This window comes from Bos taurus, chromosome 12 (assembly GCF_002263795.3).
Source record: "Bos taurus isolate L1 Dominette 01449 registration number 42190680 breed Hereford chromosome 12, ARS-UCD2.0, whole genome shotgun sequence".
NCBI classification, from domain to species: domain Eukaryota; kingdom Metazoa; phylum Chordata; class Mammalia; order Artiodactyla; family Bovidae; genus Bos; species Bos taurus.
In genome coordinates this window covers 36,382,322-36,409,913 of record NC_037339.1, presented here as the reverse complement: position 1 = coordinate 36,409,913, position 27,592 = coordinate 36,382,322, and the positions used below count along the sequence as shown (strand labels likewise).

Below are 27,592 nucleotides of genomic sequence, written 5' to 3'. Positions count from 1 at the left end.
GAAGGAATGATGCTAAAGCTGAAACTCCAGTACTTTGGCCACCTCATGCAAAGAGTTGACTCACTGGAGAAGACTCTGATGCTGGGAGGGATTGGGGGCAGGAGGAGAAGGGGACGACAGAGGATGAGATGGCTGGTTGGCATCACCGACTCAATGGACGTGAGTCTGAGTGAACTCCGGGAGTTGGTGATGGACAGGGAGGCCTGGCGTGCTGCGATTCATGGTCGCAAAGAGTCGGACACAACTGAGCGACTGAACTGAACTAAATATATTTGTTACATGTGAAAGGGATTATATTTGTTAATCATCAAAGGATGGGACTAGTTTCTAGTCATCTTTACCATTAAGTAGGGTACTACCTGTGCAGATCTATTTGCACGAGTAGCAATGACTGCTGTAGAAAGATCCAAGTAGCCTAAACACAAAGATCGCTTTCACGCACACCTCATAGTCAGGTGTCGGTCCATAGGAAAGTCCCACCCCATACAGCGGTTTGGACACGTAGACTCCTTCTATACTGCAACTCGTCCATCACCAACATGTGTCTTTACAGTTACTCCTATTGAAAAGAAGAAGAAAAGATTACTCTGGCATCATCCACCTGGTAGACCAGAGGGAGAAAGAAAAAATGTGGCAAGGATGAGGCTCTGAGCCCCACCCAGATATTAACACAGGGAGTTGGGAAATGTACTCTTTGAATTGCACTTTGAATTGCATTAGACGAAATGTAACAATGAAAACTTGCACAAGCAGAGTGTTCTAGTTTCTGGAGTGAAAGAAGAGCTGATTAACTCCTGCCAATAACATTTATTAACCCTAGACAAAGTATTTTAAAACCACTCTCTGAAGGCCTGGAATATAATCAGAAGCAGGCAGAAACTAGCAGGGACACAAACTTTGAAAGAAGAGAAACAAATTAGGTGAGCTCCACTTTTATCCAGCTTTTCACCTGAAGGTGCGTCTCAGTTCAGGAGGCACATGGAGGTTAGAACTGAAACAAAGTGTTCATGGGATGATGGCACAGGGGTCAGCGTTTGAGGCTGAGAGCACCTCGAAATTAAAGGTGAGAATACTTAATGGAGGGGACCGAAGAGCAGGGAGCTCTGAAAGCTGCACTGAAAGCTCCCTCAACTTTTGTTTTGGGATTGTGTGTTTGTTTTTTGTTGTATTGATTTATTTGCTTGTTTTTAGAGAAACAAACTGCTACATCTGCTAGTGGAAGAAAATGCTTTGGTTTGCTCTGAAGATTCTGCAATTGTTCAGGTGTATCATAGTTCATAGATTGCCATGAATAATGTTAATTAAATGCCAGTAAACTTTATTTATTCTTTTTGTATGGAATGTACAAATTTCGGGGGATGATCGTATCAGTGGGCCCTGTTCTTAACTTATGTAAAACATTCTCATCAATATTGGCATCATCTGTGTAATACTCCCAGTAGATTTTCTCAAAGTCTGTTCACTTAAAATTGTATGGAATGACATAATAAAAAAATCTGACTTACGCACACACACCTCCCTCAGATCCTTGGCTGTCCCCTAACCTATACATACACCAGTGTGCCTTCAAGGAATCCAGAAAAAAGCAACAATCCAGAAGCTAGAGGGCTGAGCAGAGATTTCAGCTGTCACCAAGTGTTAGGAAGACAGAATTTGGTGTTCAGATTACAACAATTTAGACTTGATAAATGTCTCAGGCTTTCCACTGAAACCCTAGAAGAGCCATAAAGACTGTATATCATGATCAAGGACTGTCTGACAGGATGAGGGGGGGGAAACTGAACAGTCCCACCCTAACAAGGCCTAAAGCAAAGCCTTCAGAGGATCCACCAGAACAAATGTAAAACTATGAAAGTCCTAGAAGGACACAAGGAAAACTGAAAAATTGAAACATATATGGAGATTATGCAACATGTTACAGAAGAAAACGTGAGTCAAAAGAGAAATTAAAAAATACCTTAAGACAAATGAAATTGGAAATTGTGGTGGTTGTTATAGTTGTTTAGTTGCTAAGTCATGTCCAACGCTTGGGACCCCACGGACTGTAACCTGCCAGGCTCCTCTGTCACCTGGTGGCTCAGCGGTAAAGAATCCGCCTGCAATGCAGGATGTGCAGGTTTGGTCCCTAGGTCAGGAAGATCCCCTGGAGAAGAGAATGGCACCCACTCCAGTATCTTTGCCTAGGAAATCCCATGGAAAAGAAAAGAGAAAATGGAAATACAACATGGCAAGATTTATGGGATACAGCAAAAGCAGTTCTAAGAGAGAAGTTCATAGAGATAAATGCCTAATTAAAAAATAAGATGTTTAATAAGCAATCCAGCTTTTTCTGCAGCCATTGAGATGATAATATGATCTTTATTCCTCGATTTGTTGAACACATTGATCAGTGTGTGCATATTAAACCGTGATCTTAATTCTTCTCTACATATTTTGCTAGAATTCACTGTGAAGCTGTCTGGTCCTGGACTTTTGTTTGTTGGGAGGATTTTGGTGTGTTTTTTTTTCCCCCTAATTCAGTCTCATTACTGATAACTGATCTGTTTTCTACTTTTCTTCCTGATTCAGCCTTCTTGTTGTTCAGTGGCTCAGTCGTGTCTAACTTTTTGCGACCCCATGGACTGTAGCACACCAGGCTTCCCTGTCCTTCACCACCTCCTGGAGCTTGCTGAAACTCATGTCCTTTAAGTTGGTAATGCCATACAACCACCTCATCCTCTGTATCCCCTTCTCCCCCTGCCTTCAATCTTTCCCCTCATAAGGGTCTTTTCTAATGAGTTGCCTCTTCCCATCAGATGGCCGAAGTATTGGAGCTTCAGCTTCAGCATCAGTCTTTCCAATGAATATTCAGGATTGATTTCCTTTAGGACTGACTGGTTTGATCTCCTTGCAGTCCCAGGGACTCATGAGTTTTCTCCAATACCACAATTCAAAAGCATCAGTTTTTCGGCATTCAGCCTTCTTTATGGTCCAACTCTCACATCCATACATCACTACTGGAAAAACTATAGCTTTGACTAGACAGACCTTTGTTGGCAAAGTAATGTTTCTGCTTTTTAATACACTGTCTAGGTTTGTCATAGCTTTTCTTCCAAGGAGCGTGTGTCTTTTAATTTCATGGCTGCAGTTACCATCTGCAATGATTTTGGATCCCAAGTAAATAAAGTCTCTCACTGTTTTCCCATATATTTGCCATGAAGTGATGGGACTAGATGCCATGATCTTAGTTTTTTGAATGTTGAGTTTTAAGCCAGCTTTTTAACTCTCTTTCACCTTCAAAAAGAGGCTCTGTAGTTCTTCTTTGCTTTCTGCCATAAGGGTGGTGTCATCTGCATATCCGAGGTTATTGATATTTCTCCCAGCAATCCTGATTCCAGTTTGTGCTTCATCCAGCCTGGCATTTCACATGATGTACTCTGCATAGAAGTTAAATAAGCAGGGTGACAATATACAGCCTTAACGTGCTCCTTTCTGAATTTTGAACCGGTCCGTTGTTCCATGCCTGGTTCTAACTGTTGTTTCTTGACCTGCATACAGGTTTCTCAGGAGGCAGGTAAGGTGGTCTGATATTCCCATCTCTTTAAGAATTTTCCACAGTTTGTTGTGATTCACACCATCAAGGGCTTCAGCATAGTCAGCAAAGCAGAAATAGATGTTTTTCTGGAATTCTCTTGTTTTTTTTTTTGTATGATCCAGTGGATGTTGGCAATTTGTCCTCTGGTTCCTCTACTTTTTCTAAATCCAACTAGGACACCTGGAAATTCTCAGTTCACATACTGTTGGAGCCTCGCTTGGAGAATTTTGAGCATTACTTTGCTCGCGTGTGAAATGAGTGCAGTTGTGCAATAGTTTGAACATTCTTTTGCATTGCCTTTCTTTGGGATTGGAATGAAAACTGACCTTTTCCAGTCCTATGGCTACTGCTGAGTTTTCCAAATTTACTGGCATATTGAATACAGCACTTGGGAGATCCAGTCTTGGAAGATCATATATCGCTAGGAATTTTTGCATTTCCTCTGTGCTGTGTTTAGTCAATCAGTCGTGTCCGACTCGTTGTGACCCCATGGTTTGCAACCTTCCAGACTTCTCTGTCCATGGGGATTCTCCAGGCAAGAATACTGGAGTGCGTTGCCATGCTTCCTCCAGGGAATCATCACAACCTAGGGACAGAACCCAGGTCCTCCCACATTGCAGGCATTTCCTCTAAATTGTCCATTTTCTTGGCATATAACTGTTCATAGTCATCGACGATCACTTTCAAAAGCAGTGTACGTCACAGGAATGTCAGTCCCCAGATCAGAAGAGTGTTTATTTTGAAAAGCTGAGGGAAGGTTGGAGTGTAAGTGGATGGATTGGAGGATGTATACAAGGGGGGCTTCAACTTAAAATATTTTCTTTCTTTTAAAGAAAAGAGAAAAATTCAAAACGTGGAAAACTGTTAAGAGTAGATAAGCTATGAGGTGATGGGGATATTCATCATATTGTTTTTTCTACTTTTCTGTAGGCTTCAGATATTTTTTAAAAAACCATTGAGTGACTTTGTTGTGGTGATGCAAACAGTGCTACGTATCAGACATTTTGGAAACAGTTAATTGACCTGGGAAACTACACGTGTACATAGGCTTGTATGTAATTCAAGTTGTTTCTTTCTCTTGTTACTCTAATGATGATGAAGATTGTAGGAGAGGAAAAATAACTCTCTCTCTACCCTTCTAGTTCTTGGCTGAGACTCCCCTGTAATTAAAGGTTAACAAGAGAGAAACAACTTGAATTACATACGTGCATATGTACGTGTATGTATGGGAGCCAAAGAAACATGAGACTCAAAAGGCAGCCAGGCAGCTGAGAAAGGGAGAGGGACAGGGGCTGTAGGGCTCCCTGGAGGGTGGGGAATGGGCAGGTGAGGGGACAGAATGTGTGGTAGACAGATATTTGCACTGCCTGGCGATCAGTCTCTCGATGGAAGACTGGCAACAGCTCTCTTCCTGTTATAGCCCCTCTCCTAATTTATTTTAGACTGTTGTGGGTGGGGGATGTAGTAAAAAGCTTTTCCTGAGTCTCCTAAGTGTTGATTGCCTTTAGCTTTTCACCAAAGTGGTAGATTCTGGGGTGGCTTATTTTGAACCCAAAAAGATGTGGAAAGTTTGGTTTCACAAAGTTTGGGATTGGAAAAGTAACAATATTTAAAATGAAAATATTTGTATAAAGTCATCTCAAATACATAGGTTGCATTTAGAAAATAAAAATGGGTCAATTTCTGGGCTCAGTAGATATAAGTATTCATTTTCAATGTTGGTATTTTTCATAATAGAGTAAAATATCTTGATTTGGATAAGGACACTGGTTACCTGTATGCACTGTTAAAATCATCAAAGAGAGCCATTTATTGATCTTGAAAAGCAAAAAGGTTTTAATCTCACACTTCATAAAGCAGGCAGACTCCAGTCTCGAGCCCAGAGAAGGCACAGTAAGGAAGGGGCTCTTAGCTTTTATAGGAGGGGGCAGCAGGGGACAGGAGGTGCCTCTGATTGACTGGTGCATATCCGACTTCTCAGAAAGACCCAGGAACAAAAAAATAAGCCGAGACCCTAGGAGCTGATTTAAGAGTTGCAGGCTTGGCTGCCTGAGTGTGTAGTGCTTCTGGTCAAGCAGAGCATTTACAGGAACATGAAAATTATCTAAATTTTGTTTTACTGACAGGGCCCCCAAGGCACCAGTAGTGCTAGAAAGTCTATTCCGAGACTACTGATCACTTAGGAATAATTTGATATTAATACAGTGGTCTAATCAATGTATCAGTTGTTCATCTGTTGTATGCTTAGGTTTATCCCCCTGAGGTATTTGCAGCAGGAGCCTAGAAACTAAATTTCTTTCCGTGAACTTCGCACATCTCTGGTTATGTGGAAAGTTAGGGTGCAGGGGGGACTCTGGATGGAATTCAGTTTCCTAACAACCATCAGGATATTATGATAAACCCTTGTTCCAGTTGCCCTCCTTTTTTATTTAAATAGCTGGTTAGTTAAGGACCTTGTTAAGTATTACAGAGTTTTGTGATGTGCTCATGTGTTATGGTTTAATAGTAATATTAATGTAATTCTTCAACAGAACTGTTATAAACAGGTACCGTTTGGGATGCAGTGTCTCTAACAGACATAAACAAATGCTTCACTTCCAGGTGTAAGAGGAAGAGAGCGCCTTCTAGATCTGATCGCCACGTTTCTAGTGCTGCAGTTCCTTCGCACCAAGTTGGAACAGGAGGGAATAATCGTCAAATCGCTGATGAGACTGGATGATGCTTCCATTCCCAGGTGACTTTAACTCATTTATATTTTCAGTCATTTCTTTTATTATATTTGCTTATTTATTTGCCCTCAGCCTGTTTGTTTCATCTTGTTTGTTTTCATCATGAGCAAAAGAAGCTATATCAAGTGTATGTGTGTCGGCCAGGTTTTTATTGTACTGTTTTGTGGATCCAGTGTAATAATTATGGAGAGTAATTCCTAAATTAACAATGATGCCCCTCTTCCCCACAGAATTATCTTAATCAAGAAAAGAAATTGTTTAGGCTACAGGGAAATACATTCCTATTAGGTACCCTAGTTAGCAACCAAACTCTTTCAGTGGATTTCTTGTAATAAGCAAGACACGGGTAGAGAGCAGGCCAGGAAGCAACTTTAGGTGCTCATAAATAGCACCCCAAGTCTTAAAGCATTATGTATAAGGCTAAAGGAAAATTTGTCTTTATATATATTTTTTATTCCAGAAAATAGTGGAGTAAATAGGGAATGATTTTTTTTTTATTTTTTAAGTTTTTGTGTATAATAAGCCTCTACATTTTGAAATCATCTTTGAATTTATCTTTAAAAATTAACAAATTTTTTCACATCCATGAGTCTTTTATTGGTCATTTATATGCCAGGTAGCAGCGTCAGCAAAAACAAACAAAACAAGCGTTTCCACCTAAAACAGCATCTTGTCTCCTCATTTGCCTTTTCATGGAGTGCTTCTCTCCCAACTCTAGATCCACATAGATGAAAACAGCTTTACTGGCAACAGATCTTAAGGGGAAAAATATTGATCAGGAGGCAAGAAAGCTATTGATAAACACCTCCCAAATACAAAAATACTAGCCAGCAGTTACTACACCAACTAGCAGTTTCACATACAGTCTCCCTTTAAGGCTAAGATGATCCTATTTTATAAGGGGTAGAGGCAACAAGTTCCAAGAGAATTCAACCTTCTTTGAAACTAGCCCACATGCTCTACAGCAGACACTATAAGCACAGCTTTTATGGCCACCGAGACCAGGGTTCAGATCCAATGGGAAAGGGAACTGGAGAGTAACAATTTCTTTAAACACTTTTACATTGAATAAAAGTGGATCATAATTTATGCTGATCAATTACAAATCAGCTATGTTTTTACAAAGTAATTGGAAGTAACTATTTTACAACTATTTCCTATTTGAAAACATTTTTTCAAGGCTGTAGTTCACAAGTGTGTGTATGGAGGGCAGGGATGTGGAAAAGATGAAGATGGATTATTTAGTTAAAAAAAAAAGGCTCAACCATTTCTTAACTACCTTGTAAGAAGCTGCAGCGAAGTATAAGCACAGAGATAACTGTTCAAGGGAGCCTCTCACCGGAGCTCTCCCACTGTGTGTGGGTCAGACAGTGTTTTCACAGGAAACGGCTCAGAGAGTTACTGTGCTGCTGGGTCCTGGTTCAGTGCTCCTCTCACTACAGCACATGGCTTGTATGTGCTTCTGGAAAATCTAACATTTCCTGGGCCTGGGACAAGCATACAAATAGAGATTCACATGCTATATGTCTTAAGTATTTAAAAATTGCAGATTAAACCTTCAGTTAAATATGTTTAAAGCTCTACTCCAACAAATACAACTTTGTAACCACCTAGAAGACCAGGTTCAGATTTAGAATTCTGGGGCCTCCCTAAGTTTTATGCTTAAATGTGGCAGCGTGTGACAAGTGTGTGACAAGTTCTGGGGCCCCAGCCCTTGGCTGATGCCTGGTACCACGGAGGCCTTGGGGGCAGGTATGAACACCCTGCTCGCTCATCGAAGCCGCATCTGTACCCATGCATATGGTACAGTGTTGTGTGTGTACACATATGCACACACACATACACAGTGTTTTTTCAAAAAAGGCAAGATAAGGGGAAAACTAACAAAACTAATAAAATATTTTCTTTGGGGGAGAAGGAGGAGACAGGATGGAAGTTAGGTTTCTCATGTACTTTGTTTTATGATTTTGACTTTGAAACTGTGTAAATCTTTTACCTAATAAAGACCAGGTATCAGAGAACAGAGATTGAGCATGTTAAATTATACCATGGAAATGTAGTCAGCAGTGTCTGGAATATGAGGAAATAAATGACAAGAGAAAAAAGAGAGGAGAGGTGAAACCTATAAATTAAAGGACATTTTAAAAAAATAGAAGGACGTTTGAAAGGAGGCAAACGTAGCCCTCATTTGGATCCTGATTTGAACAAGACCCATTGTACTTTTTTCTTTTAAAAAAAGACAGGGAAATTTAAACATTACCTGAATATTTTGTGATATTAAAGAATATTCATAACTATTTTTAAGTTTCACATTTAAGAAAAAGTTGTCATCTCTTAGAGATAATATAGACGAAACTAAAATAAATAAGTAAATCTACTTGTACCTTCTCACAAGGACTGATTAAATTCTCCACTTCTGGGGAATTCCCTGCTGGTCCAGTGGCTAGGACTCCACAGTCACTGCCAACAACCCAGGTTCAATCCCTGTTCTTAGAACTAAGATCACACAAGCCACGCAGCTCAGCCATAAATAAATTAATAAATTCTCTACTCCCAACAGCATCAGACCGGAGAAGGCACTGGCAACCCACTCCAGTACTCTTGCCTGGAAAATCCCATGGATGGAGGAGCCTGGTGGGCTGCAGTCCATGGGGTCGCTAAGAGTCGGACACGACTGAGCGACTTCACTTTCACTTTTCACTTTCATGCATTGGAGAAGGAAATGGCAACCCACTCCAGTGTTCTTGCCTGGAGAATCCCAGGGATGAGAGCCTCGTGGGCTGCCATCAATGGGGTCGCACAGAGTCGGACACGACTGAAGCGACTTAGCAGCAGCAGCAGCAGCAGTAGCAACAGCATCAGACACAAAGGAGGTACTCATAAAATAATTAACTGAGCATTTTACTATATGTAAGCAACATGTTTTAAATGAATATCTGGAAAAATACATTGAAGAACTAGTGGAAGGGACTGTTTGATTTACAGGCACAACCAGTGAGCCACCTCCTCTTTTTAAATCTTTTCCAATTATGATAGCCACTGGAATAACTTTGAGTCTCCTTTTGAATTGTAGTGGCACAAACTATTAAGTGAAGATTTTGAAAAACGGTGAAGTATATTCCATCACACATCATAACACCCATGCTGTTACCCTATCACTGTTATTGTGTGGGCAAAATTATTTGTTGGCACTTTACAACAATATTTTAAGGAATTTTTGTTTCGTATTTATGCATATTTAAAGCTTTTATATATTTTCGGCTTCATGATATATATAACATTAATGCAGTAGCACATTGCTTGGAGGTATATGATCAAAATTTTCATTTTAGTAGAACCATGAAAATTTAGAGGCCATTTGGATTCGTGAGAATATTTAAAATCATCTTGCTGCTTTCAGTAGTTAGTAACTGTCAATAAACTAATAATTAGTGGGTCTTTTTAACCATGTTGGGTATGCCAGCTATTTAGTATGTTCATGTCATCATATTCAGCTAACATTTATTGATTGCCCACTTTGTGCCAGAGACTGTTTAAATTCATGCTTTTTGTTAATCCCCACAGCAAACCCATAGGATCTTGTATCACTGTCATAACTGAAGAAACAGACTTCCAGTGATAAATGAAAGCTGTAACAATATCACACAACTAGAGAATTCCCTGGTGGTCCAGTGGTTAGGACTCTGCAGGTTCACCACTGAGGGCCAGGGTTCAGTCCCTAGTCAGGGAACTAAAATCCCACAAGACAGGTGGCCAACAACAACAAAAAACCAATATCACAACCAGTGAGTGCTCTGTGATCACAGAGGCAGGATTTGAACCCAGCTCTTAACCACCACACTACTCTGATGGCCTTTTCCCAGTTCATGGGGGGGGCGGGGAAGATGGAGAAAATTCTCCAGGTTTTCAGTTTCCCCCATATTCTTTAGTATATATCAACATTTGTTTGCTAGCAAGTTCTAGCAGACAACAAACCAATGAGGAAGTAGCTAACTAATACTAATGAGCAATCCCACGGTTTTTCTGAGTCTTTAGTTTGAATAATTGACACCATTTTCTGGACACAAACTTGAAGTTTTTATGTTACGCACATTTTACAAGTAAGTTGTTCCTCGTTTGTGTGCTAAAATTAGATATATACCAGTATCTTGGGTGACTCTCAGGTACTTTACAAGTAAACAATGGAGTTGAGAATTCCTGGGACAATAAAAAGGAGAGAGAAATGAAAGCCTTTGTAAAATAGCATCAAGCTTGTCCTTGAAGGATAGAAAGGAGATGACAACAAGCAAACATGTAAAGGGCCAGAGAAGCGATAGTTGTCCTGGAGCGAGAAGAACATGTGTCACATGCGGGGAAGCTGGGCAGTGAGGGGGCTACTCTGTTTCCAAGTAGTTGAATAAGTTAAATGCACCATGTCAGACAGGTGGAAGAACTTTCACAAAACGTCAGAGGAAAAATAAAAGAGAACTGCTTTTATTAAGTATCTTAATTTTTGACAGATTTTGTCTGATTTATATAATGTGCTAGATTTGGCACCACATGACATTTCGTATGTAATTATATTCTGAAATTGATGGAAAGATGTGTTTAATCTAGGAATATTCCCTGGGATTGCGAGAAAATAAAGAAAGCCAGTGAGTGGCTCAGAAGAACTGAAGGGCAGTACCCATCCATCTGCCAGCGGCTGGAGCTGGGTAAAGACTGGGACTCCGCCACCAAGCAGCTGCTGGGTATCCTGCCCAGAGATGCCGCCTCCCCTCCTCACAGGCTCCTTAAGCACAGCCAAGGCTGACGCACATGCACTTGTCTTTTAACATGCACTCATGCCTCATGTATATGATAATCAGATATAATAGATGCCTATAATGAAATCTAATTATGATTTTATTCAGTATAGCAATCACTTTAAAATAAATGGAAAAAGGCTATTGTTTCAGTGAACTAACAAGCAACTATACAATAAAAATTTCAAGGAATTCCCTGGTGGTCCAGTGGTTAGGACTCCAAGCTTTTAACACTGTGATTCTGGGTTTGATCCCTGGTCAGGGAACAAAGATCCCACAAGCCAAGCAATACAACCAAAAAAAACTTTTTTAGATAAAAATTCTAATATTACAGACTTTTTTTTTAACCAGAGGTTGGGGGAGGGTGGAGATTGGATGAAGGTGATCATAAGGTATAAACTTCCAGTTACACGATAAATAAGTACTAGGATGTAATATGCAGCATTAAAATATACTTAACACTGCTGTATAGTACATGTGAAAGTTGTTCAGAGACTAAATCCTGAGTTTTCATCACAAGGAAAAAATGATTTTCTTCTTCTTTTACTCTATATCTGTATGAGGTGGTGGATATTCACTAAACTTACTGTGATCATCATTTCCTGATGTTTGAGAGTCAGATCATGCTGCTGCCATCTTAATCTTATACTGTGCTATATGTCAATTATATCTCAATAAAACTGGGAGAAAAAATTAAATCACTACCCTCTTTGACCTATAAACTCCACTGGTAGGAATTGTACTTATAGAAATTAATCTTACAGAAACATGGACACATTGACACGTGCAGGTATCATATGTGCATATATACATAGTGCCATCACCCAGCGTGTGCAATAGAGCTCATTTTAAAAGTTATATAAATAGGTGTTTATGAGATAGAACTCTATAATGTCATATTCCAAACTAGTTACCTTTGTGGAATAGAAACTTTATTTCTGTCTTACACACTTTGAATTTTAAAAGTTGAAATTAAAAAAATTAAAAATTTTTACAGGGAATGTATGTATTTAGTTTTTATTTCACAAACACATAAAAGCAGAGTAAATAGTGTAATGACCCCCATCAAGACTTAAAGTATTTTGTCAATTTTTTTACATGTATAACAGTCTTCTCTCCCCTCTTGCTGTCTTACCAAATGTCTCACATTCGGATATGTCTGACTGTGTCCATTTCTTTTTCCCCATATTTCCTGTAAACTGGGAATTAAATCTGTAGTCCCAAGGAGATTAAGGATCAACATTTTTGTCAACCTGAACCATGAAGTCTGGTTGATCTGCTTTAATAATGTTAACACTGATTAGCAGGTTTCCTATATGAAGTTGTTTCCGTACAACCAGCATATATCTGTGGAGAGATATACTTTGACATCCAATTCCTTATCAGTCTTTCAGCTAATGATGCTGTTGTCTGAATCATTTTAAGAAATATTGTGATTCTCTATTTTATTTCCTTCTCATTAGCTAGAATTCTGAAATAATAAGCTGTCCCCCATCAACTAATATTGCTTTATAATATTTTTTAAATTATAATTTAAATATTTTATTTTATTTAAAATATTTTATTTAATATTGTAAATATCTCAAGTTATTAGAATTGCTGTCCTTCTTTAGAGGCTGAGAGTCCCTGGAGGGCAGGCTGTGATGTATTTATCTTTATGTTCCTAATGCCTAGGATGCTCTTAGCGAGCCAACACAAAGATCTGCTGCATCAGTCGTAATCTGTTAATTTAAAAGAGTTAATTTTGTAAATTAAGTTGTCAACTAAAAACTGTCACTTGCCGTCTGCCTCTACAAGGATGAGGTCATTAGTCACTGCAGTCTCTGACCTACAACACCCCCTAAAAGGAACTTGGGGCCAGGATTAGGAATGAGGCTCTGTGCTCTGGGAAAAACTCGCAAGACTGGCTTCAGATAGATATTTTCTGGAGATTTTATGAGCCCAATTCTCACACCTCCTCATACCTAGAAAAGCACTAAAGTCATTAAAAAGGACATCTGCTCCAAGCAACTAGCAGCGGCCCTCTGCCAAAGCAGGTGCTTGAGTGTGAGTACCCTCTTCACCGAAGTCACACCTGTGCTGAGCCCCACCTCTTTGGAGCAGTTCCTCCAGTGCTGGAGAGAGCCTGTCATCTGCATAGAGTTCTCATTTTACCCCAAATAAGACTTCGCTCACAATTCTCACCTTGTGCATTTATATTAATCAACAAAATTCAAGGTTAAAGAAAAAGCTCCACTGCCACAAAGTCTCTATTTGCTTATTTGCAATTCAAAGAGAAAAATATTTCACCTAACTACTGTGGGAGCAAAGAAGAACTAAAGAGCCTCTTAATGAAAGTGAAAGAGTGAAAAAGTTGGCTTAAAACTCAACATTCAGAAAACTAAGATCATGCATCCGGTCCCATCACTACATGGCAAATAGATGGGGAAACAGTAGAAACAGTGACAGACTATTTTTTTGGGCTCCAAAATCACTGCAGATGGTGATTGCAGCCATGAAATAAAAAGATGCTTACTCCTTGGAAGAAAAGTTATGACCAACCTAGCAGCATATTAAAAAGCAGAGATATTACTTTGCCAACAAAGGTCTGTCTAGTTAAGGCTATGGTTTTTCCAGTAGTCTGAGAGTTGGACTGTGAAGAATGCTGAGCACTGAAGAATTGATGCTTTTGAACTGTGGTGTTGGAGAAGACTCTTGAGAATCCCTTGGACTGCAAGGAGATCCAACTCTAGGACTGACAATCCTAAAGGGAAACGAGTCCTGAATATTCATTGGAAGGACTGATGGTTAAGCTGAAACTCCAATACTTTGGCCACCTGATGCGAAGTACTGACTCATTGGAAAAGACCCTTATGCTGGGAAAGATTGAAGGCAGGAGAAGGGGACGACAGAGGATGAGATGGTAAGATGGCATCACCGACTCGATGGACATGAGTTTGATTAAGCTCCGGGAGTTGGTGATGGCCAGGGAGGCCTAGTGTGCTGCAGTCCATGGGGTCGCGAAGAGTCGGACACGACTGAGCGACTGAACTGAAATGTGGGCGAGAATTCATTTGGGGGGGGGGCACTTTTTGTCAATCACTTATAACCTGGGCAAATTACTTTTTATCACGTTCTCTGATTTTCCGAGGGGGGGGGGGATGGAGGGGCGGAGAATCCCACCTAGAACTTGGAAAATAAACGTTTTCCTTATCTTTAAACAGCACGCCCCTAAACCGTAACAGCACTATGAGTTGCGTTTGATTGGATCCTAGGCGTTTATCCTAGCTACATCACCCAGATAAGAATCCCGGTGTCTGGACAGCATCCGGCCAGGGAAGAGGTTTCGCCGGGTATCTTTCTGGCCCGCCTGCTCCACTGCCCGCCCGCTTCCCGCAAGCCCCGCCCGCCGCGCTCCCCACGGCGCTCCCCACGGCCTTCCCCACGGCGCTCCCCGCCCCGCCCACCGCGATGCCCAAGTCCCTCAAGCCCCGCCCCCCCGTCGCTGCCCGAGACTCTCGCCGCGGCCTTACGTCACGGCTCTTCCTTCCGCCAAGGCACTTCCCGCCTTGGCCCGCCCACCCGCTTCCTGTGGGCGGTGCAGGGCTGAGGCGCGCCCGCGTTTACGTGTTTGTTGTGCGCGCGCGTCGCATCTCGGTCCCGAGCCCGCCATTGGCGCTTTCCAGTTAACCGCGCCCGACTGACCGGGGTTCGGGGCTGAGAGAGGGGCGCGCGTAGCGGCCCCTCTCCTGGCAGCTCGGAGAGCTCCGTTATGGCGGAGGCGAAGGCGGAGGCGGAAGGAGCGAGCGTGGCTACAGTTCCTGGTTCGGGTGCCGACGGCAGTGGTCAGTTGCCTGCAGTCGAAGGAGAGGGATTTGGGGCGAGGGGTAAAGAGAAGGACGCGGCCGCGAAAGGAAAAGAGGCAGGCGGGGACAGCGAGGAGGACGGCGAGAATGTGTTCGAAGTGGAGAAGATCCTGGACATGAAGACTGAAGGGGTAGGTGCGGGCCCGGGGTGATGCTGCCCGCGCAGAGGGGGCTCCGGAGGCGATGTGGCGGAGGTCCACGGCGCGGGGGCGCTGAAATCTCGGCTCCCTCCTAGGCCGCCGTCCTCGGCGCGAGGGCGGCGTCTCGGCTCCGAGAACCGAGTGTCCTCGCCGCGCTCTGCCCAGCGCTTCCCCATCTCTCGTGGGGAACCCTGCTCAGTGTCTTGTTTGACCCTGGTCCCCTCAGAGTGAGGTGCTTCCTCCGTTTGTGCCCTTACGAAACTTTGTGTAGACCTCTGTTTTACATTTCAAGACTTCGTTCTTTACATGTTGGTAGTCTGCTAGACTGTGAACTCCCTTAGTACAGAGACTGTGCTCTTTATTAACTTGTTAACGCTGGCACTTGAATCCGGTGCCTAGCATGCAGTAATTGCTTAATGTGTATGAGGTTGTTAAGTGAGTGAATCATTTGTGGGCTGGGGGAAGGTGAGTGGGTGAAGGATGGGCAATGGGAAGATAATGTATTTTAGTAAATAGGTGTAGGGCGACCAAAGGCCCTACACGATCGTCCTCTGTGTGTTGTGTTTTTCAGTTCAGTTTCTCAATCATATCCGACTTTGCAACCCCGTGGACTGCAGCACTCCAGGCTTCCCTGTCCTTTTTATTCCCTATGTTTTTTTAATTGTCTCTCATTTCCCATTTGTCGTATGCTACCTTTTTTTTTTTTTTTTTTTTTTTTGCGCGTTCATTTCGGTAGAGTTTTGCTTTCAATTACTGCCTGGTAGGTGCCGTGTTAGGTCCTGAGGATATAGAGATGAATTGTAGCATACACAGTTGCTGACACAAAAGATTCTCTTGTCCAGTGGGGGATAAATAACTAAAATCCAATGTCGACAATATTATTGTTAGTTGAAGTTAGGGACGTTCTTATGTATTTAATTTTCCCAATTAAGTTGTAAGTACCTTGAGGTGAGAGGTGAAGCAGTCTTACACTTTTGTATCACTTGCGTTTAACATAGTGCCAGGCAGGTGGAAGATATTCAGAAAATAGTTAAGAAGGTAATGTCTTCACAATTAAGATGATTCACTTCTTAATACAATATTTTCTCTTGGTAGCTTCGAAGGATTGTAGGAACTGCACCTAAAGCCCCATTTTTAAAATCTTTTTCCTTTAAGTGGAATCTCACTATATTTGTTTGGTGTGCATCTGCTTTTTTTGCTCAGTAACATCTTTGTGAGGTTTAATCCCTGCTGTTGGAGCTATAGTTTGGTGTTTTTTGGTTGCTGCTTAGTACAGTTGACCTCAAACAACTCGGGCCGAGGAGTGCTTGGCCCCGCACAGTTGAAAAGCCAGTATAACTTTTGACTCCCTCAAAACCTAATTACTAAAAGCTTTTATACCAGAAAGGGAAACCTTACCATAGTGTAAACAGTTAACAAATATTTTGTATGTTATGCATATTATATACTGTGTTCTAATAAAGGGCTTCCTTGGCTCAGCTGGTAAAGAATCCGCCTGCAATGTGGGAGACTTGGGTTTGATCCCTGGGTTGGGAGGATTCTTAATAAAAAAGTAAACTAAAGGAAAGAAAATACTAATAAAATTGTAAGGAAGAGAAAATATATTAATGGTATTGCCTACCCTATTTACATCATTTGTTTACAAGGTGAATTACCTGTCAGAGCCTACATCAATATTGTCTTAAATAAAACATTGTAGGTGTTGTATGTATTACTAATACTGACATCAACAATGAAAAGATAATGTGAAAAAGTTGAATGATTCAGTGTTTTATGGTAGCCTAGTGTAATCAGTCAGAGAAGGCAGTGGCACCCCACTCCAGTACTCTTGCCTGGAGAAGACCATGGCCGGAGGAGCCTGGTGGGCTGCAGTCCATGGGGTTGCGAAGAGTCAGACACGACTGAGCCATTTCACTTTCACTTTTCACTTTCCTGCATTGGAGAAGGAAATGGCAACCCACTCCAGTGTTCTTGCCTGGAGAATCCCAGGGATGGGGGAGCCTGGTGGGCTGCCGTCTATGGGTTTGCACGGAGTCAGCCACAACTGAAGATCCGCTGGCGGAAGGCATGGCAACCCATTCCAGTATTCTTGCATGGAGAATTCCATGGACAATCCATGGGGTCACAAAGAGTCAAACATGACTGAAGCGACTTAGCACAGCACAGCAGTCTAACCTAGACGCTAAAGAACAAATCATTAGAAAATTTTTATGGCATACAGTATTACAGTCCTATTTATAATATAGTATGAGAAACACTGTTACATTTTTAAAGACATCATTTACCTTGAATAATAGGCTAATATTCAGTTTCTCCAATTAGAAAAGAATGATATAATTCTTTGAAAGCAGAGTTATAACACATTAAGAAAACTTAACACATTAATTTTCCATTAACTGTCACTCATCTTATACTCTTGTAGTAATAGACCAACATCTGCATATTCTTCATGCATTCTTTTCATACTTTTTTCTTAATTATTTTAACATTTCTAGACTATATATGGTTCATCTGCAATTTTTTGCAAATTGTTGAAAATCCCTAAAAATCTTTCCAATATATTTATTGAAAAAAGTCTGCATATAAGTGGATCCCACAGTTCAAACCCATGTTGTTAAAGGGTCACCTGTATTCAGTTGTATGAATATATTACAGTTTTATCTTTTCTACTACTTTTGATGGGCACCTGGGTTGTTTCCAGTTTTGAATAATGCTTCTGTGAACTTTACTGATGGAGAAGGAAACGGCAACCCAGTCCAGTATTCTTGCCTGGATAATTCCATGGACAAAGGAGCTTGGTGGGCTACAGTCCATGGGGTCACAAAGAGTCAGACACGACTGAGTGACTAACAGGCCAGGAACTTTACTGGACATGTCTCCTGGTGTATTGTGCACAAATGTTTCTCTCGGTTGTATTGCTGTGTACCTAGGAATGGGAGGTATACACCTCGGAGGACAAGATGCATATGTCTTCAGCTCTAAGAAACTGTTTTCAAAAGTAGTACCAATTTACACTACTACTACTGGCTTATGAGAATTCCTTTCGTTTCACATCCTGTCAATACTTGATATCATCAGTCTATATTTTCAGCCAGTAGTGGTGGTGTATTTGTTGGTATTTCCTACTTATAATTTATATTTTTCTGGATTTTATATTAGAAATCGGCGTTGAAATCATTGAGCGTCTTTTCATATATTTATTCATCATTTGGTTATCTTCTATGAACTGCCCTTTCAGATCTCTACTGAGTTGTCTTTATTGATTTCTTGTATTCTGGATTCAAACCCTTTGTGAGTGGTGTCGGTAAATAGAATATGATTAATGTAGGAAAAGTTAATCTTTGTCTTGGTGTTGAGTGCTTTTAATGTCTGGTTTGAGAAAGCTTTCCTTACTCTAAATGTTCTTTTTTTTTTTTTTCTGAAAGCTGTGTTGTTTTGTCTTTCTGACTTATGTTTGCACTTTACTTGTAATTGATTTTGTGTATAGTGTAATGTAGGAGTCAAGTTTCATTGAGCACATCTTTTTTTATTCTTTAACAATGCCTTGTAAATTTTAGAATCAAGTTGTCAATTTCCTTGCACACAAAAACTTTGAGTTTTTATTGAGGTTTGCATTGAATTTGTGGATAAATTTAGAATTAATTAAATTTTTTCAATAATACTTTATAACTCTTTTAAAAAAATATTTATTTGGCTGCACCTGGTCTTAGTTGTGATGTGTGGGATGTTTTTTGTTGTTAGTTTCTGCAGGTGTGATCTCTTTAGTTGCAGCCTGTGAACTCTTGGTTGCAGCATGCAAATTATTATCTGACCAGGGATGGAACCCAGGCCCCCTGCATTGGGAGCAAGGAGTCTTAGCTACTGGACCACCAGAGAAATCCTGTTTTATAACTTTTTATGTTTTAGTAAATTGATTTTTAGGTGTTATTGATTTTTCAGTGCAGTGGTAAGTGATTTTTTGAAAAGTTTCCTTGTCTTACTGTTTGTTGCTTATGCAATTAATTTTTGTATATTTACTCTTTGTTAAAGAGATTCCCTTTATTTCTGGTTGCTAAATACTTTTATTGTGAATGGATGTTGAATTTTATTAAATTGTTTTGCTGCGTCTAATAAGATGATTGCATAATTTGTCTCCTTTATACTTCTAATGTGATGAATTACATTGATTTCAACTTCATGTTCATAGAATAAACCAAAGTTGGCTGTGATATTATCCTTTTTAATATTAGATTGTATAGTTCTTAATTATTTCATTTATTTCTGCTTTTTCTTTATGATTTTCTTTCTTTATTTGTTGGTCTTTTTCTAACATCTTGAGATGGGTGCACAGCTTTTTAAAAAAATATTTATTTTTAATTGATGATTGTTTTACAGTGTTTGTTTGATTTGTCATACATCAACATGAATTAACCATAGATGTACATATGTCTCCTCCTCTCTTATCTCCCTCCCACCTCCCTCCCATCCCACCTCTCTAGGTTATTACAGAGCCCCAGTATGAGTTCCCTGAGTCATATAGCAAACTCCCATTGCTTGTCTATTTACGTATGTTGGTGCGTATGCATTCATGCTGCTCTCTCCATTCATCTCACTCGCCCTTGTCCATAAGTCTGTTCTCTATGTCTGTGTCTCCACTGCTGCTCTGCAAACAGATTTGTCAGTATCTTCCTTCTAGATCCCATATATATGCATTAATATAAGATACTTGTTTTTTTCTTTCTGACTTACTTCACTCTATATATTAGGTTCTAGGTTCATCCACCTCATTAGAACTGACTCAAAAGAGTTCCTTTTCATGGCTGATGTGATTGTATATACGTACCACAGCTTCTTTATCAGTTCATCTGTTGATGGACATCTAGGTTGCTTCCATGTCTTGGCTATTGTAAATAGTGCTGTGGTGAACGTTGGGGTACATGTGTCTTTTTCAGTATTGGTTTCTTCAGGGTATATGCCCAGTAGCAGGACTGTTGTATGGTAGTTTTATTCCTAGTTTTTAAAGGAATCTCAATACTGTCTTCCACAGTGGCTGTATCAATTTATGTTCCCACTAGCAGTGTGCTGCTGCTGCTGCTAAGGGGCTTCAGTCGTGTCCAACTCTGTGCGACCCCATAGACGGCAGCCCACCAGGCTCCCCCATCCCTGGGATTCTCCAGGCAAGAACACTGGAGTGGGTTGCCATTTCCTTCTCTAATGCATGAAAGTGAAAAGTGAAAGTGAAGTCACTCAGTCGTGTCTGACTCTTCGAGACCCCATGGACTGCAGCCTACCAGGCTCCTCCTTCCATGGGATTTTCCAGGCAAGAGTACTGGAGTGGGGTGCCATCGGGTGTAGTGGTTCCCTTTTCTTGATACCCTCTCCAGCACTTGTTATTTGTGGATTTTTTGATTATGGCCATTCTGTCTGGCATGAGGTGATATTTCATTGTAGTTTTGCTTTGCATTTCTCTAATAATGAGTGGTTTTGAGCATCTCTTCTTGTGTTTATTAGCCATCTGTATGTCTTCTTAGGAGAAATGTCTGTTTAGGTCTTTTGCGCTTTTTGATTGGGTTGTTTGTTTTTCTGGTATTGAGTTGTATGAGCTGCCTGTATATTTTGGAAATTAATCTAACTCTGTCAGTTGTTTCATTTGCTATTATTTTCTCCCATTCTGAGGGTTGTCTTTTCACCTTATTTATAGTTTCCTTTGCATAGCTCACTGTTCTTAGCCTTTCTTTTTTCAAATAACATACCTTTATGTTATGTTAAATTATGTTCTCATCTTACTTTAGTTGCAGTTCATAAATTATGTTTGTTTTCATTCAGATAACATTATTTTCCAATTTCCATAAATTGTGTACAAATACATTGCTTAATTTCCAAACATTTGAGTATTCATAAATGTTTCATGCGCTTTAAAAGGATTTTTTACTTTCACTGACGTAAGTTCTTATGTTGTTTTACATTGAATATTTGCCTGATTAATTGTCTTGAAACCGTTCAACTCAGTCACTCAGTGGTGTCCAACTCTGTGACCCCATGGACTGCAGCCTGCCAGACTCCTCTGTCCATGGGATTCTCCAGGCAAAAATACTGGACTGGGTCGCCATTCCCTTCTCCAGGCGATCTTCCCTACCCAGGGATTGAACCCAGGTCTCCTGCATTGTAGGCTAATTGTTTATCATTTGATCCACCAGGGCCCAATTGGGTTACTTGAAACCTATAATACATCTGCCAGCAAGCAAATGAACCATTAGTTAAGAACTTGAAACTGTGGGAGAATGGGGAAGTAATGTGAGAATAATTTGAATGCAGGAGGCTATTCTCTGTTTCATTCAGTTTCAGTTCAGTCGCTTGGTCGTGTCCAGCTCTTTGCAACCCCATGGACTGCAGTCCACCGGGCTACCTGTCCATCACCAACTCCCCAAGTCTACTCAGACTCTTGTCCATTGAGTTGATGATGCCATCCAAGCATCTCATCCTCTATCATCCCTTTCTCCTCCCGCCTTCAGTCTTTCCCAGCATCAGGGTCTTTTCAGATGAGTCAGTTCATACTTCATATTCTTCATATTATTGATTAGTATAACTGTCATTTTTTGTGATGTGTTTAAAGCAGTACTAAAAGATACCAGATATTTTTACTTCTTTTATTACTCATTTTTTGCCTCACCATTTTAGAATATATTCGCTATTTTTACTTCTTTTATTTATTTATTGCCTTGAAACAAGGCATCCTGACCAGGGATTGATCCCCCAACACCACATGAGAAGTGCAGTCTTAACTATTGAACCTCCAGGGAAGTTCTTGCTTTTATTATTAATATACTTGAAGTCCATTAAAGTGCCTAATTACAGTTGTGCTTTTTTTTTTTTAATTTCATGTTCATAATACACTCAGACTCACTGGCCTTGAGATTTTTTTTTTTTTTAACTAATTATCTAGTATATAGAATCTTAAGAGGATAGGAGGACCATCTCCTTCCTTATAGTTTGGCTCATGGGTTAAGCTCAGCTACCAAGAAAATAGAGATTATGGTAGTTTTGAAGATAAGTTTATAGATCCCAGGACTGTCATGAAATTTTTTAGTATACAGCAAAGTCTTGGGCAATATATGGGTTGACATTATTCCTATTAAAAAAAGAAATATAATTCAACGATTTCATTTCTTTTGTATACTGCTGTACACATAGTGACCCTCAGTAAACATCTGTTGAATGAATGAATGAAGCAAAACTGCTGAAATAAAGGCTGCTATTTATCAGTCAAGTCTGGAGCTAAAATTGAGAATGTACACCTTATACTCAAAAATGATTATTAATATTCTTCATTGTCATTGACTAGATCAAACTTAATTGATAACTAATATTAAATTTATATCTATGTTCATTGTTGAAATAAAACTTTACTAGTTTGTTTTTTTTTTTTCCTTAAATCAGAAAAGCTGCAAGAATTGTGTAGAATCTCCCACATGCCTTCACTCACATCCCCCAGTTGTTAATATTGGCTTTGTTTTTTTTCCTCTATATACCTTTTTTTTCTGCTCATATGAAAGTAAATGGTGTTTTTTTTTAAAGCTCCCTTGAGTAATAAATTTAGCATTATTTTTATCCACACAAAAATCAGGTGGCCCCAAAGCAAGGATCATTTGTTTCCATGCCCTATTGTTGGTACATTAAGGGGTTTTTCCACTCTGCTGTAACAGTGTAACTTCTCGTGTGATACTCCTACCAAGACCAAGAATACTGCTGCTTGAAGGCAGTACAGCACACTATTGACTAAGGTTTTTTTCCTTTGCCTCCATTGGTACAGTGGAGTTCAGCATCATGCAACCATGCTGTCTCACCTTGGTGTATCTGGTTTTAACTACACCTTCATAGAAGCTCTTGCAATGTTGTATACTAATTCTCTTTTTCCACACTTTTGCTAAAAAAAATGTGCATACATTTTCAGTTGGTATAATCACTCCTCCCCTGCCCCCGCCCCCACAGCTGCATAACTGAACCATTAAACTGACAGACTTTTTCTTTTTTTGGCCACTTTACGAGATCTTACCCCACTCCAGTACTCTTGCCTGAAAAATCCCATGGATGGAGGAGCCTGGTAGGCTACAGTCCATGAGGTCGCTAAGAGTCGGACACAACTGAGCGACTTCACTTTGACTTTTCACTTTCGTGCATTGGAGAAGAAAATGGCAACCCACTCCAGGATTTTTGCCTGGAGAATCCCAGGGATGGGGGAGCCTGGTGGGCTGCTGTCTATGGGGTCGCACAGAGTCGGACACCACTGAAGTAACTTAGCAGCAGCGGGATCTTAGTTCCCTGACCAGGTACTAAGAGAGCCTGCTCACCCTGTAGTGGAACCAGAGAGTCTTAACCACTGGACCACCGGGAAGTTCCTACGTAGGCTCTTAATTATTATTTTAAAATTATAAAGATTTTCAGGATTATTGTTGAAAGTTAAGAGGCTATATACTTTTCCCATCATCTTTCACTTTCTCACCCTTTTAAAGGCTGATACTGAGTCTTCCTACAGGTAGCAGAGTGTCTGGAAAGCAGTGTGGGCATGACTGGGGGCTGACCTGGGAGGGCACTCAGCTTGGAAAGCTTGTGGCCTTGGTGGCTGTGTGAATAAAATCAGACAGTGTTAAAAGCAGAGCCAGAATGGTGCTCTGCAGATTGTGCGGGAACTATTGAATTGAGGGCTTCTTGCTTCTCAGTGAAGTTGGGCGTTAAGGAGAAAAAAAAATCAGAAATCTAGAAAAGCAAGAATTTGGAATATGTATGACAAAGACTTAATAGTCATCAAGTATTAAAAAGAAAGGGACCTCTCTAGTAGTCTGGTGGTTAGGACTCTGTGCCTGCTGTGGCCCAGGTTTGATCCTTGGTCGGGGAGCTAAGATCCTGCAAGATGCGTGCCATGACCAAAAACAAAGGTTTTAAAAAGAAAAATTCTTATAAATGAACAAGAAAAATGGACAAAAGACACAACAAGGAACTTTAAAATGTTTTTGTTGTAGTTTATGTATATGGGCTTCCCTGGTGGCTCAGATGATAAAGAATCTGCCTGCAATGAAGGAGACTTGAGTTTGATCCCTGGGTCGGGAAAATCCCCTGGAGAAGGGATATAGCAATCCACTCCAGTATTCTTGTCTGGGAAATCTCATGGATAAAGGAGCCTGGTGGACTACAGTCCATGGGGTCACAAAAAGTTGGACATAACTGAGCGACTAACACATACATATGCATTCTATATGTGTATCTTGAATTTTCCACTGTAACCACTCTTCATTGTACAGTTGAGGGGTAATTAAGTACATCCACATTGATGTGCAGCAGCACCTCTGTCCAGCTCCGGAACTTTTCCATCTTCCCAAAGTGAAATTCTGTCCCCATTAAACACTGATTCCCTTTTCTCTCTCTCTCAGCCCCTGTCTCCTTTCTGTCTCAGTGAGTTTCCATGTTGTAGGTGCTTCATGTAAATAGAATCATAAATATTTTCCTCCTGTGCCTGGCTTATTTCACCTAGCATGTTTGTAAGGTTCATCCATGTCATAGCATGTGTCAGAATTTCCTCCCCTTTTAAGACTGAATACCACGTTTTGATTATACATTCATCTATTGATTGACTGATTGGGTTGTTTTCCACTATAGCTATCGTGAATAATGCTGCTCTGAAATGTGTGTTCAAATATGTCTCTGTTTTCAGTTCTTTGGGATATATGCCTCATAGTGGAATTGCTGGATTATGAGGTAATTCTCTTTAACTTTTTGAGGAATTGCTGAACTGTTTTCCATAGCAGTTGTATCATTTTACATACCCACCGTCAGTGTGAGAAGGTTCTCATTTCTCTACATCCTCACCAACACTTGTTATTTTCTGTGGTTTTGTTTGTTTGACCTAGTAGGTGTGAGGTAATATCTCGGGTTTTTTACATTTATTTTGGTTGTGCTAGGTCTTCATTGCTGCACAAGCTTTTTTCTAGTGGTGGTGAGGGGGGCTACTTTAGTTATATTGCAGTAGCTTATCTTGTGTGGCTCCCCGGCTCTAGAGCACAGGCTCAGTAGTTGTGGTGCACGGGGTTAGTTGCTCCTTGGTATGTGGGATCTTCCTGAATCGGGGATCAAACCTGTGTCTCCTGCATTGGCAGGCAGATTCTTCACCACTGAAGGGAAGCACAGTTGCCTATTTCTTAATCCGATTGGTTTTTTTTTTTTACTGTGTAGTTGTATCGGTTCTCTCTTTTGTTTTTTTGGCCACGTGGCACGCAGGATCTTAGTTCCCTGATCAGGGATCGAATCCACAGCCCTGCATTGGAAGCCTGGCGTCTTAGCCACTGGAAGTTCTCAGTTCTTTATATGTTTTGAATTTGACTCTTTATCAGATACACGACTTGCAGGTATCTTCCCATAAAGGCGGTTGCCTTTTCATTTTGTTGATGACTTGCTTTGCTATTAGAAGCTTTCTAGTTTGATGTAGTGTGGCTTTTTTGCTTCTGTTGTTTTTGCCTTTGGTGTGATACTTTTTTTTTTTTTCATATTTGTTTATTTACTTATTAGGCCGTGCCAGGTCTTCGTTGCACCACCTGGGGTCTTTAGTTGGAACAAGTGGGATATAGTTCCCTGACCAGAGATTGAACCTGGGCCCCCTGCATTGGGAGTGCTGAGACTTCACCACTGGACCACAAGGGATACTTTTTTTTAAGGCCACTTGCTTCAGGAGAAGAACTCCCCCCACACACACATTTTATTGTTGTTGTTACTTAAAATTTCATTTTTTTTAATTTAAAAATTACTTATTAAGTGAAAAATACCATATATAAAACAGATTGAAGATGAACTCTCCTTCCGCTCTCCTCCCCAGAAACTTGGAATCACTGGTTTCTGTCTTAGAACATTTTAAGAGATGCTTTTAGGCCAGTTCATGTTAGGAGGGGACAGAAGTTAAAATGTGACTGATGTCTTATTATTCCACTGTGGTAAACAGTTGCCCTCAGAGGAGAAACTTTAGCTGGACTTGGATTGGGTAGAATTTCATTACGTGTTTTAAGGAATTCACAAATGATCTCAGGAGATGAATTTTTTTAGATGAACCTTCTTTATCATGATTTTAATCTCCATTCTAAGTTGATTCATTTGTTCTCAGCAACCGTATGGCTTTGGAACTATAATCAAGTCTAATACCTTTTATTTGCCTGTTTTTAATTTATGTTACAGGGTAAGGTCCTTTATAAGGTTCGATGGAAAGGATACACAGCAGATGATGATACCTGGGAGCCTGAGATTCACCTTGAGGACTGTAAGGAAGTTCTTCTTGAATTTAGGAAGAAAATTGCAGATAACAAAGCTAAATCAGTGAAGAAAGATATCCAGGTATTATATTTTATCTCTTAGTGGTTTTTTTTAATATAATAAGTTTACTATAAATATAATGGTATACAAAATGTACAGTATGGAATTTACAAGGAAAAATGAAATATACAGCATGTTTATTGTAAGCTCTGTATAGCCAATTGATTCTCATAGAATGCTTTCATTGATTTTTGCCAAACTGTTCTTTCTGTAGCCAGCCTGTGATTGCAGGTGACAAACAGCTATAGTTTGGACATGTTGATTAAGTTACAAGTAAGAAGAAAGTGGGGAGAAAAGAGACGTGGGGAATTTTGTTTGTTTGTCCATGATGTGAACATTCTGTTTTTGTATACCTGAGGAATACCTTTTGTGCTATTCACGTTACTACTGCAGATACAACACACACTTTTATATTTAATCAGCTTTCAATTCAGTTCAGTTGCTCACTCATGTCCAACTCTTTGCAACCTCATGAACTGCAGCACACCAGGCATCCTTGTCCATCACCAACTCCCAGAGTTTACGCAGACTCATGTCCATTGAGTCGGTGATGGCATCCAACCATCTTATCCTCTGTCGTCCCCTTCTCCTCTCACCTTCGATCTTTCCCAGCATCAGGGTCTTTTCAAATGAGTCAGCTCTTTGCATCAGGTGGCCAAAGTATTGAAATTTCAGCTTCAACATCAGTCCTTCCAGTGAACATTCAGGACTAATTTCCTTTAGGATGGACTGGTTTGATCTCCACGCAGTCCAAGGGACTCTCAGAGTCTTCTCCAACACCATAGTTCAAAAGCATCAATTCTTTGGCACTCAGCTTTCTTTATAGTCCAACTCTCACATCCATACATGACCACTGGAAAAACCATAGCCTTGACTACATGGACCATTGTTGGCAAAGTAATGTCTCTTGCTTTTTAATACGCTGTCTAGATGGGTCATAACTTTTTTTCCAAGGAGTAAGCGTCTTTTTATTTCATGGCTGCAGTCACCATCTGCAATGATTTTGGAGCCCAGAAAAATAAAGTCTGACACTGTTTCCACTGTTTCTCCATCTGTTTACCATGAAGTGATGGGACCGGATACCATGATCTTCGTTTTCTGAATGTTGAGCTTTAAGCCAACTTTTTCACTCTCCACTTTCACTTTCATCAAGAGGCTCTTCAGTTCTTCACTTTCTGCCATAAGGGTGGTG

At 40.4% G+C, this 27,592-nt stretch overlaps 2 protein-coding genes across 3 annotated transcripts in view; both read left to right on the top strand.

The window, feature by feature from the left end:
- Positions 1-11,785, top strand: part of PARP4 (poly(ADP-ribose) polymerase family member 4) — a 76,578-nt gene extending 64,793 nt beyond the window's left edge. The window contains exons 33-34 of the mRNA XM_002691868.7: positions 6,176-6,308; positions 10,900-11,785. Of these exons, the coding sequence (XP_002691914.3) occupies positions 6,176-6,308; positions 10,900-11,095 (329 nt within the window). The 3' untranslated portion in view covers positions 11,096-11,785. The remainder of the gene's footprint in view (positions 1-6,175; positions 6,309-10,899) is intronic.
- Positions 11,786-14,699: 2,914 nt separating this feature from the next.
- Positions 14,700-27,592, top strand: part of MPHOSPH8 (M-phase phosphoprotein 8) — a 48,024-nt gene continuing 35,131 nt past the window's right edge. For both annotated transcript variants that reach the window (XM_002691851.7, XM_005213825.5), the window contains exons 1-2: positions 14,700-15,063; positions 26,266-26,421. In XM_002691851.7, the coding sequence (XP_002691897.2) occupies positions 14,839-15,063; positions 26,266-26,421 (381 nt within the window). In that variant the 5' untranslated portion in view covers positions 14,700-14,838. The remainder of the gene's footprint in view (positions 15,064-26,265; positions 26,422-27,592) is intronic.